Below are 12,749 nucleotides of genomic sequence, written 5' to 3' on the forward strand. Positions count from 1 at the left end.
ATTTTTTTTTTTTTTTTTAATTTTGATGTAGTCTTGTAGTTTGTAGGCCCAAACTGACCCTAAACTCCTGGGTTTGAGCCATCTTCCCAAGTAGCTGGTACTAAACCTAGCCTTATCTTAATTATTGTATAGTCATATTTCATTTAAAAAAGCCATACAGTTTTCTTTTAAACAAATTTTTACAAAAGTTATAGTACCGAAGGGTTCTCTTAAAAGGTTTGGTTGAGTTAAAGCTAATGCCTAACTTTTTTTTTTTTTAATGGAGTAGTGGGGATTGAACCCACGGGCACTCTTCCACTGAGCTACATCCTCATCTCTTTTAAAAACTTTATTTTTAGACAGGGTGTCACTAAGTTGCTGAAGGGTGACCTCAAACTTGAGATCCTCCTGCCTCAACATCTGAGTTGCTGGGATTACAGGTGTGCAACTCCAGCCTCAAAACTTTTAATTAAAAGCTCTTAGGGCTGGGCAATATAGCTCAGTGATAGAGCACTTGCTGGCATGTGCAGGATCCTGGTCTCAGTCCCCAGGACTGCAAAACAAACAAAAGCCAAAAACAACTTATTTAGTAGCTCCTTTTTCCCCTCAGTCTTGTATTATAACTATCATTTATACAGCCCATGAAATTTGGTTCTTAAATTTTTATTAACCACCTATGTTATTTGAAACTCACAATTTTTCCATATATGACTTTAACATTTAAAATTGCTCAGAATCTGGGACTAAGCTGACTTGGACTAGGAAATAAGGATGCGTTCCAAAATGATAGACTTGAACTCATTCTATCCTCTCATCTGCTAAGGTTAAGATTGCCTCTATCATGTTTTTTGCAACACAGTTCTTAAGAGCTTTTAATATTTCAGGTGCTAGTGACTAGATGTTTTCTTCCTTTTGAAAGATTCACTTTTGGAAATCATTAAATGTGAAACTAATGAGAGAGAGCACATATTTGATTACTTATATTATCTCCAGATTTATTTAACCAGTTTTATGAAACTTTAACCAATAGAAAGAAGAATAAATCCCATCGGGATATTAAACGAATGCAGTGTGAGTGTACACCTCTTTCCAAAGATGAAAGAGCTCAAGGTGAAATAGCATGTGGGGAAGATTGTCTTAATCGTCTCCTCATGATTGAATGGTAAGTAAATTAAAATGCTCTGCTTTTACTCAGCTTTTCTATTGAATGTCTGTAAATGTTAAAAATAATTATCAGTGAGGAGTAAAGTTTGACTTTTTTTTCTATCCGTGGATGAAAATCTCCCCTGTGTTTTGTATTAGATTATAGTACCTGGCACATTTTAAGTGCTCTGTAAATCAGTCCTGTTACTAATGCCAAATATGCTAATACTAATTTATATTCAGTCTCCTCTTTTCTCTTGTAATGTTTGTGTACTGGGAAGAATTGTTGGTATTTTTTAGCTTTCACTAAAAATGAGATAAAACCCCAATGTTTCAGAAATTCATAAAGTTAAATGTCTTCCTCTCCCAAACCTCAGTCTCTTTGTTTGGAGTCTTCCCAGAAAAAAATTAATGCCTATGCTGACATACGCAAATGTTTTTCTCTTTTTATGCATAGAAATAAAATCTTACGTGTATGTTGTAGATGGATACGTATAGTTATTAGAATTTCTTCATGTTATTCCCATGCTCAAACTTTTAGTATTTCTGTTTTCTTTAGGATTAGGTTCAAATTTAGCTTTGTTTTCCTTCATTAACTTGCATTTCCAGTCTCTGGCAAACTACTTTTTGGTCAGTTACCCATAGCCATTTTATTCTCTTTTTCCCAGGTTGGCCTTTTTTTCTATTTCCGCACATAGGCAGGGACAGTTGTATCTTTAGCTGTCTGTTATCTACCCATATTCTGTGTATTATAGAGATTCTGCTTTAATTCTTTTTTGATACTGAGGATTGAACTTGGGGCACTCAACCACTGAGCCACATCCCCAGCCCTTTTTTGTATTTTACTTAGAGATAGGGTCTCACTGAGTTGCTTAGCACCTTGCTTTTTGCTGAAGCTGGCTTTCAGTCCTCCTGCCTCAACCTCTCGAGCTGCTGGGATCGGCTGAAAGCTTTACTTTACTACCTCACTTTAAGATAAATCCTCATCCTTTCAGCATCTATAAAATTATTATTTACTGCTAGTTTGGCAATAAATAATACTATATTAGAAATGGCAATTTATATATATTTTTTTCTTTTTTCAGTACTGAGTTTTGAATCTAATGCCTTGTGCATGCTAGGCAAGTACTCTACCACTGAGTTACATCCCCAGCCCTGTATTATAATCTTAATTGTCATTAAAAGCCTTTATATCTATTGGTTTGGGAATATTAAGATTTTAGTGAATGTTTGATTTTATTTTTACTCTAGTATGCATTGGAGAAGAGCCTTGTATATTATTGCATTTACTCTGAATGAGTCTGTTTAATAATGACTTGGTTTCACTCAAGTGTAGATCAAATAGTTAGTTGTATTCAAAAGACCAAATTAATGGTGACTGGAGTAGAATATAAGGAAACGTGTACTTACAGAAAATAAGTTAGCTCCGCATAGTTGTCAGTGACCTGCAAACTTCCATGCAGCCTAAAAATGTATTCTATACTGTTTCATGATGACCAAATTATAAAACTAGATTGTGGATGTACTATTTAACTAACAACGTTGACAATGAATTCTAAAGAATATCTTTGTGATGGGAAGAATTATAGAGAAAGGCTTACTTGGGGGTTAATCACACATGTAAGGATTGTGTCATAAAGATGTAGATATACGTAGTTTTATAACACATTCTAGCAAAAATATGCTTTTGAAATAATTAATTTTGCATTAAGTGTGGTACCTATAATCCAGGCAAGTTGGAATGATGAGGCAGAAGAATTACCAGTTCATGGCAGCATGGATGAGAAATCCTGTCTCAAAGTAAAAAGGACTGGGAATGTAGCTTAGTGGTAGAGCACCGAGTTTAATTCCTAGTGCTGAAAAAAAAAAAATTTGATTTTTCACCTGTTTCTTATTTCAGTTCTTCTAGGTGCCCAAATGGGGATTACTGTTCTAATAGACGGTTTCAGAGAAAACAGCATGCAGATGTGGAAGTCATACTTACAGAAAAAAAAGGCTGGGGCTTAAGAGCTGCCAAAGATCTTCCTTCGTAAGTTCTGTTTTAATCACCTTTTACTTCATTTTTGGGTTGTTAAGCCTAGAAATTTTGTAATAAAATAACTTTTCTGTTGCACTAAGGTTAAATAATGATTATTGTGCAGCATGACCATTTGGTAGCTACTTTTTTGTTTTTTAAAATTGATTTCTAGGAAAACAGTAATAAAAAACATCCTTCTGTCTATATATCCAAGGAGAGATTTTGTCACTGGGGACATTTGGACTAAGCATGTCTTTTTCTTGTCAGATAGCTATGTTTCCTTTAATTCCAGGTCATTACTTCTTGTAGACCCCCAAGATCTTATGAATCTCCTGTATGAAAAGGAGTTGGGACAAAATCTATTGGTATATATAAAACCAAATTGGGATAAGAGTTGAGAATATGTGAAGAATATCAGTGTAGGGGCTGGGGATGTGGTGCAGTGATAGAGCACTTGCCTAGCATGTGCAAGGTCCTGTGTACAACAGGAATCAACAGAAAGTATAATTATAAAAGAGGGACTTAGGTTGGCTTATGACCAGAAGCTAGATAGTCCACAATGGCCTTCTGCAGGCTGGAGAGCTGGAAGAAATAGCTGCGTAGTCCTAGAAGCTGAAGCCCCAGAATAAGAGGTGTGCTAGGCTACTGCTACCCTAGTCTGAGACTGAAAGCTTCTGAAGAATCTGCTTTGGAAGAGTAAAGAAGCAAGAGTCCAATATTCTCAGATTGAAGATTTAATTGCAACAGCAATTAAAAACCTGGTCAAGAACAATGGAGCCTGCATCTGTTGTTATGTCTTTGTTCTTCCCACTTTTGTTCCATCTACACTATCATCCTATTGGATAGTGCTGCCCACGCTTAGGGAGGGTCTCCATTTCAGTTGGTTGTCCCACATACCTATCATTCCTTGACATACCCGCAAGCCTCTTAATGCCTCTTAATCCAATCAAGTTGACAATTCAAATCGGCCATTATAGTCAGGTTCTGATATTTAAAACCTTTAAAAAAAAAAAAGTGATTCAAGAGTACTAAATATTTTAATATAATGAAAGGGAGCATCTTTGTAACTTAAGGGGGAAAGTAGTTTTTAAGGTGAGGTTTGAATCCTAGGCTGTAAATTGAGCTTTATGACCTTGGGTAGGCAGATCACCTAACTTCTCTATAATTTCTTATCTGAAATTGGTATAATACCTATATCATGGCATCTGTGAACTTTAAATGATCAAGTACAGGTATAAGAATTTGGTAGTAGAGAAGGGAATAGTAGAATATTTTTAACCTATGAAGTTCCAGATTTATCACAATTCCAAGGTAGCCTGTGATGTGTCATTTTCTATTTCTTAAGGGAAGGGACTAGTCCTAGAACTGGAGAATTAAACATTGAAATGCTTCAGGTTTTGTCATCATTCTACATTAATTACAAGTTGATAAATTTCTGGGGTTAGAAAGGCAAATTTTTAAAAATATTGTTCATGAAAAAATTTTTTTTTGGTTGTCAATGGATCTTTATTTTATTTACTTATATGTGGTGTTGAGAATCAAACCCAATGCCTCACACATGCTAGGCAAGTGCTCTTCCACTGAGTACAACCCCAGCCCTAGAAAGGCAAATTTAAGTATTGGTTATAAAGATAATAATTTGATTTTTTTTTTTTTTTTAGGTTTAGCCATGAGTAATTAGATTTTTATTACTGAGACCTAAGAATGTTTGTGATGAGTTGCTGCACAGTTATACAAATATCTACTCTAATTTTTTTTTAATCCATTTGGGTTTTTGGTACTGGGTGTTGAATCCAGAGGCACTCTACTACTGAGCTACATCCTTAGCCATCACTATCTGAGCTGGCAACCTATGCTGGGTTCACAAAATCTGACTATTCCAGTAATTCAAGAAAACGGCTAAGAAAGCACGCAAACACACAGAAGGACCTTTTCAAAATCAGGAGATGGCTCTGTGACCTTAGGCTTCCGTGGAAAGAGAGAAAGCCACTGGAATTCTTTATTCTTATATAGGGGACACACAAGGGGAGGTTCCATGGAACATTCTATCCCCAAAAGGGCAAAGGAACAGGTGGGTGTAATTCAACCCCATCAGGTGACATCCACTCCTGGAGCCACACCTTCCAAGCTGAGGTAAAGCCCAGTGTATTGAGGGGTGTAATAATTCTTCAGTACCCCTTTACTCAGGACTTAAAGGTGTGCACATAGCTTCTGTCCAGAGTGGCTCCCAGTACTCAAGCCCTTCCCCCCTTTTTAAAATTTTGAGACGGGGTCTTGCCAAGTTGCTGAGGCTGGTCTCAAATTTACTGTCCTCTTCTGTGTTAGCCTTCCAAATTGCTGGGATTACAGGCACATACTACTGTATCCAGCTCTAATCCTGTTTTTGACTTTGCTTTTTTATGTGGTTATTTTTTACTCTCGTTTTAACTACTTTATTTTTCTAAATTAAGAAGACTTAATTTTTTTCAGTTGGCCAAATTAACTCCTCTTTAAGTATATTCATTATATTAGATGTTATAAACAAATACAAATGATTTACATTTAAAAAAATTTCTTTGGTTAGACTTAGGGCATGTTTATTTTGAGGGGTTAAGATTTTCTAGGCAAGGGCTGGGGATGTGGCTTGCCTGGCATGCGTGCGGCCCGGGTTCGATCCTCAGCACCACATACCAATAAAGACGTTGTGTCCGCTGAGAACTAAAAAAAAATATATATATTAAAATTCTCTCTCTATCTCTCTCGCTCTCTCTTTAAAAAAAAAAAAAAAGATTTTCTAGGCAAGCTATTTTGGTCAAAACTTGAGGCAAAGCATTGTAAAACATTTGTCTATATAGAGTCAAAAGTTGAAGTCATGGTGAAAATGAACATTTAGAGAATAAAGGAGGGCTGAGTCTGAAAATTTATTATCTTCAATACAGAATAAATAGGTAAAATAACCAACAAAAGATTATGTAGGTAAATAAAAGATACCAGAGATTAATCATAATTACTGAAAAGTGCTAGAGAGACCTTGGAATGTACTTTAGAAGACAGGTGTGTATTTGTTTTTTTGCAGTACTGGGGGTTGAACTAGGACATTGTACATGCTAGGCAAGTGCTCTACCACTGAGCTATCTATGTACCCGTTGTGTTTTTTTTTAAGAGTATCTAGCTACATCGCTGGGGCTGGCCTTCAAATTTCTGATCCTCCTGCTTCAGCCTCTTGAATAGCTGGGATTAAAAGTGTGTGCCATCACAACCCAGCTAAGATTGCTAGGTTTTTTTTTTTGTTTGTTTGTTTGTTTTTGTTTTATGTAGGCAGGAGGTTCATATTTTTATCTCCAGTGATATTTACAGTTGAATCTAAATAAAAGGACTACTTGGATACCAAATCCAGGTGTGTTCAAAGAGGTCAGGCTCACAAGAGAATCTCTCCTCCTTAGCCCAGTTTTTAGAATTTTGCCACTTTTGAGTTTATTAATTTCTTCAGTATTCTTAGGTGTCAACTCCTCATAGTAGTCATCATTTATTCGGACCATTGGTGCCATAGGCTTTGAACATTTCATTTCTACAAGAGTGAAAAGATGCTGAGGCACAGTCTTCTCGGTCTTTATTCTAGGCTTTTTCTCAATGACTATTCATATATAATCATAGTTCTAAAACATGCAAGGTGTAGTAGTGCAGACTTGAATGTGATACTTTTTTAATGGTTTTAGATTGTTCATTGCATAAAATGTTGCTACTTAATATACTGTCAGTGGAGGTAGTTGTAAAATTTCTGCAACTTTGTTCATAATAGAGGCAGACAACCGTAGTGGGTCTGTTGTGGGCTAAATCCAAGACCAGAAGCATAACTGCTGCTGCTTTATGTCCTTTCTGGATAGTTCATTTGTTTATTTACATATTTATTTATTTAAAAGAGTTGCCCCTAATCTATCATAGTTTTCTTGTATGAAAACAAATGGAGGGAGTATTTGGGTTATTCTTAGGATTATCTTTGTGCACAAATAAGACTTCTCCATTGCCATTTTACACAGCTGTTTTGTGCAAATTCCTTGTATGTATTATCCACAGAGCAGTGAGGTCAGCCACCCAGATAGAACCTAAATCTGACCTTTAACATCATTAGACAATTTTGAGAGTAAAGATGGCAGAAGTATTGCTATACTTAACTGACTCTTTTCTCTAGGAGAAAAAGCCTCTAATTTTCAGTGCCTACAAATTTCTTCAGATCTGTTTCCCAGATGTGAATCATTGTTTTCATAATATTGTAAATCATTATTTTTTTTAGTTGTAGATGGACACAGTACCTTTATTTTATTTATTCAATTTTATGTGGTGCTGAGAATCTAACCCAGTGCCTCATACATGCTAGACAAGTGCTGTACCACTGAGCCACATCCCCAGTCCTATAAATTATTCTTGAACTTGGAAAAATAATTTTTATTTCTTTCTGATGGGTGCAGCAGCTTGGAAGGCTGCGACAGGAGAATTGCTAGTTCAGAGCCAGCCTCAGCAATAGTGAGGCACTAAGCAACTCAGTGAGACCCTGTCTCTAATAAAATACAAAACAAAACAAAAAAGAAAAAATATTTTTTCTTTTCTTTCATTTTTATTTTTTGTAGTTCTGGGAAATGTTGAACTGGGGACCTCAAATGAGCTAGGCAAGTGCTCTAACCAGTCCAAATATTCACTTTAATATCTTGTTAGAGAAAGGATATGCATTTTGAAAGTACACATAAAATATAAAAGGTTATTAGAATGGACTTTTATTGAAAAGTATTAGGAATGAGAAAATTAAGCTTGGTCAGATGGCAGATTCTTATACATATTTCAGTTTGTATAATATCAAATTTATTTATTTTGTATTATTTCTTTAAATTTGTAATTTTTCCTGGATGTATGTTTTCCAAATATGTTCTAGACAGGAAAGTACTATTTTCTTTGCTTTGCAGGAATACCTTTGTCCTGGAATATTGTGGAGAGGTTCTTGATCATAAGGAGTTTAAAGCTCGAGTGAAGGAATATGCACGAAACAAAAACATTCACTACTATTTCATGGCCCTGAAGAATGATGAGGTAAGCAAATTTCATGGCCCTGAAGAATGATGAGGTAAGCAACATAGATGTGTTTGCTTTGAAATAGATCTGTAAATTGTTGGGTTTGATGGGATCTTTTACACTGACTCATATCCAAGTGAGAAAAATAAGGACCAGACACTATATAGTTTGTTTCTTTTCAAAAAGAATGGGAGAAGGAGGTACTTTCATTTATTCATAAACAATAATATGCATGCTCCATATTATAACTATTAAAAATTATGGATGACACTCCAAATGTCTTGGTATATGTGGGTAATCAGTTCTTATCATATTAAAAGTTAAAACTGAGCCAGGCGCTGTGGCACATGCCTATAATCCCAGCAACTTGGGATGCTAAGGCAGGAGGATCCCGAGTTCAAAGCCAGCCTCCACAAAAGCGAGATACTAAGCAGCTCAGTGAGACCCTGTCTCTAAAAATAAAGTGCAAAATAGGGCTGGGGATGTGGCTCAGTGGTCGAATGTCCCTGAGTTCAATCTCTGGTACCCACTTCCCACCCCAAAAAAGTTAAAACTGCGACATTTAAAAATATTTATTAATCCATTTAAAAGTAACAATAATTAAGCCCATTACATGTTGATACAGATAACATAGTGTTTTGAAAAAATACTTAATTTTTTTTTAAAATCAAGAAATGGATATGTTTTGCATTTTATAAATCTCTTTAAAGTCTGGCTTAATGGAGTTTAGCTAGATCCTCATATCTTCCTTTATATTCAATGTGGTACTGCAAACTTTAAGAACCTGCCCCTACACTCTCTTAATATAACATTAGGGGTTGGACCCAGCAAATTTTTTGCACTCTTCATGGGATTTGGATACACACTCAAGTTTTAATACTGTACTGGGTTATAAACACAAACTTTAAAACGAAGCATTACACATATAAAGTGAGATTGGAATGTAGTAGAATATAAGCAATAGCTAAAAATGTGGGCGAGACATTGACAGATATGGAGACAATTTTGCCTATCCATTAAATGTTTATAGTTAGCTGATCTTTCAAAAGAAGCAAATAAATATTTATTATGTGTAATAAATGTGTAAAATAGTATGAGAGTTTTCTGTAAAAGCAAGGTAGGGGGCAAGAGAGCACATGTGTATATCTTAAATTTCCCTATAATACTTTCTCTTTGTAAAAGGCATGCCTATTTTGAGGCATCATATATATATATATTTAGTTGTAGATGGATACAATATCTTTATTTTTTAAATTAATTTATTTATTTGGTGCTAAGGATCGAACCCAGTGCCTCACACATCTGAGACAAGCACTCAGTCACTGAGCTACAACCTCATCCCCTTGAGGTCTCATTTTTAAAAACTCTTCACTTGTCTTTCTTTCCCCAGATAATAGATGCTACTCAGAAAGGAAATTGCTCTCGTTTCATGAATCACAGCTGTGAACCAAACTGTGAAACCCAAAAAGTAAGTTGAAATAGATTTTGAATTTGGGATACTTATTCAAGGTTGTTGTTCTGTTAATTTTAGATTTTATATTAGAGGTATTCATGAATTTTACTTTTTTTGTGTGTGTGTGTTTGTGGTTCTGGGGATTGAACCCAGGCCCTTGTGCATGCTAGGCAAACATGTACCAACTGAGCTAGATCCCCAGCCCACTATGAATTTTACTTTTTATCATTTTTTTTCTCCACTTTCAAATTTCATTTTCCAATAAGTTTAGATTTATAGAAACACAGCATTGCCAAAATAGTACAGTGTGTACTCTTATGCCACTCCTTACCTGCTTCCCTAAATGTTAATGTCATATGTAATAGACATAATACAATGGTTATATCTAGGGTACACTATTAACTAATCAAAAGACCTCATTCAAATTTTGACAACTGTTATTTTTCTGATCCAGAATCTGACCCAAGAACTCAGCATTTGATTGTTTCCTTGCCCATAATTATTTTAGATATTACTTCAAAGGTACCAAAGTACAAAACTAAATTTTAATTTTAATAAGTCCATTATGCACTGTTATATTTGGATTCTTTAAAAGGTGTTATCCAGGTGCCAGATGTAACTATTTTAATGGTACTCACTAGGGTCTAAAAAGCCAAATTTGAGAGAGATTACAAGTTTTAGGTTAAGAAGGCTGTGGGTCTACTCCCCCAGATAAATAAATATCATTGAGCTATGGACCCATTATCATTGGTTTCCTCTCATGTTAAAATAATGTTTTTGACTCCTGGACAGTTTTTGTTCTTTGATCTGTGTACTAATAGATGTTATATATGGCTCTTCTAAGAGCCAATCCATGTAACAGAAGGGCCCAGTCTGGAATCATTTAACCTAAGTTATGGTTCTAGTTCTGCCAGAACTGACAGCCATATGTTTAGCTGTGAGATTTCCACTGTCCCTTAATCTCTTCAAGTCTGGGTTTTTCATCAGTAACATGTACAGATGGTCTAGAATGGAGTTGTATATTTTTTGACATACTTACCTGGGACTACTATAAGGTCTATTTTCTGTGTGTCTGCCCTCCACATTTTTTCCCCCCTATTTTAGCAATTTTAATTGTCTACCCCCATTTTAATTCTGACTTTTATCAATTCAAGAATTGTTCTGATGCTGGCCTTTTTGTTGTTTCATAAAATCAAACTTTTATTTATTTATTTATTTATTGTGGTGCTGGTGACTGAACCTAGGGCCTTGTGCATGTGAGGCAAGTACTCTACCAACTGAGCTATATCCCCAGCTTGAAATTAAACTTTTAATGTCAGTGTTTCTCAATTTCCATGACCTATCTTATCTTAGAACATGGTTACTTTTAGCATATTAATATAGATTTTCTTGTGATACTCAGTGACACCAAGCATCCTCTATTTACCTATTTTCGAAATATGTGAATCTTTATGTATGGAAATGTGAGTTAAGAAAGTTGAAGTAGCAATTACTTTAGTTTTCTTTTTTTTAATTAGTGCATTATAGTTGTACATAATGGTGAAATTTGTTACATATTAGTACATGTACATGATATATCAATTAGCAGTTACTTTTATTAGAGACAGATTATAGATACATTCGTCTGGTAGTTCATTAAACAAGAGTAATACTTAAAGTTAGTTTATTTAAGGAAAAAAAAAGATTCCTTGCTCAGTGCAGCAGCATATACCCATGAGGCTCAGGCAGGAAGATTGCAAGTTGGAAGCCATCCTGGGCAACTTAATGAGACCTGTTTCAGAATTAAAAGTAAAAAGGGCTGGTGATATAGCTCAGTGTTGGAGTGCCCCTGGGTTTAAAGACCATATCCATAAAATAAGAGGTATGTGTGTGGGGGGGTGGGGAGGGTGAATTTCTCATTTGCTACTTGTCAAAAACCTTCGTTGCCTAAAAGAGTCACATGCATAATTAAGCCAGATGACAAATAATCTTCGTATATCCTCTCTCTCTCTCTCTCTCTCTCTCTCTCCCCCCCCTCTCTTTCTGTCACATATACACAAACAACACAAACATATAAACAGAGATTAATTGGTTACTGATTTCTTTTCTTTTCAAAACAACATCTCAGTGGACTGTGAATGGACAACTGAGGGTTGGGTTTTTTACCACCAAACTGGTTCCTTCCGGCTCAGAGTTAACATTTGACTATCAGTTCCAAAGATATGGGTAAGTATTGTTTCTGCTCTATTTTGCTGCTTCTGATGGGAAAATAGGCTATTTAGATAGATTTAAAACTTTCATGTGAATTATTACAAGTTATATTTAGTATCAATTTATATATATGTATACTGTTTTGATTTTGGGGTTTTTTTCCCACTTCTTCCATTAAGGGTTATTTTACGGGAACTGTATAATTTTCTTCTGAACTTCATGCTGTCTTATTTATGTTAAAAAAAACCTTTATCATTATAGAAATGCCAACTCTGTGTTTGCATATGACCTATGTATACATAATTCAGCTTTAATAATTATCAACTGATGACTAATCATGTTTTACCTAAACCATATTCTACTCTTAAAATTAATTTTTTTTGAGTGTTGGGGTGTAGCTCAGTGATAGGCACTTGCCTAGCCCAGATGAGGCACTGGGTTAAATTCTCAGCACCACATAAAAATAAATAAATTATATAAAGGTATTGCGTTCATCTAGAACTTTAAAAAAAAAAATTTTTTTTTTTTGGTCTATTCAAAACAGTAACTGAGGCAGTAGCAAAGGATACCACTAACACTAAAGTGGGGAAGTTCTTATTTAATATTTCAAGGATAATAACTAAGTTTGAAACATATATAGGGGCTGGGGATGTGGCTCAAGCGGTAGCGCGATCGCCTGCCATGCGTGCAGCCCGGGTTCGATCCTCAGCACCACATACCAACAAAGATGTTGTGTCCACCAAAGATTTAAAATAAATAAATAAATATTTAAAAAAAAAGAAATATATAAAATCCACAAGTTTTAACAGTATTTAAAAAAAATGCAGTGGACTGACTGGGGATATAGCTCAGTTGGTAGAGTGCTCACCTCACATGCACAAGGCCCTGGGTTCAATCCCCAGCACCACAAAAAAAAAAAAAAAAAAA

General features: G+C 35.2%; 1 protein-coding gene across 4 annotated transcripts in view; it reads left to right on the top strand.

Moving 5' to 3' along the window:
• Setd2 (SET domain containing 2, histone lysine methyltransferase) overlaps window positions 1-12,749 on the top strand; it is a 106,507-nt gene that overhangs the window by 25,773 nt on the left and 67,985 nt on the right. For all 4 annotated transcript variants that reach the window (XR_007344350.1, XM_048795195.1, XM_048795196.1 and 1 more), the window contains exons 4-8: window positions 1,010-1,141; window positions 3,023-3,151; window positions 8,074-8,197; window positions 9,570-9,647; window positions 11,740-11,837. Coding sequence is in view for 3 of the 4 variants with exons in the window: in XM_048795195.1 (XP_048651152.1) it covers window positions 1,010-1,141; window positions 3,023-3,151; window positions 8,074-8,197; window positions 9,570-9,647; window positions 11,740-11,837 (561 nt within the window). In the remaining variant the exon portion in view is untranslated. The remainder of the gene's footprint in view (window positions 1-1,009; window positions 1,142-3,022; window positions 3,152-8,073; window positions 8,198-9,569; window positions 9,648-11,739; window positions 11,838-12,749) is intronic.

This window comes from Marmota marmota, unplaced genomic scaffold (genome assembly GCF_001458135.2).
Source record: "Marmota marmota marmota unplaced genomic scaffold, marMar, whole genome shotgun sequence".
Taxonomy (NCBI): Eukaryota; Metazoa; Chordata; class Mammalia; order Rodentia; family Sciuridae; genus Marmota; species Marmota marmota.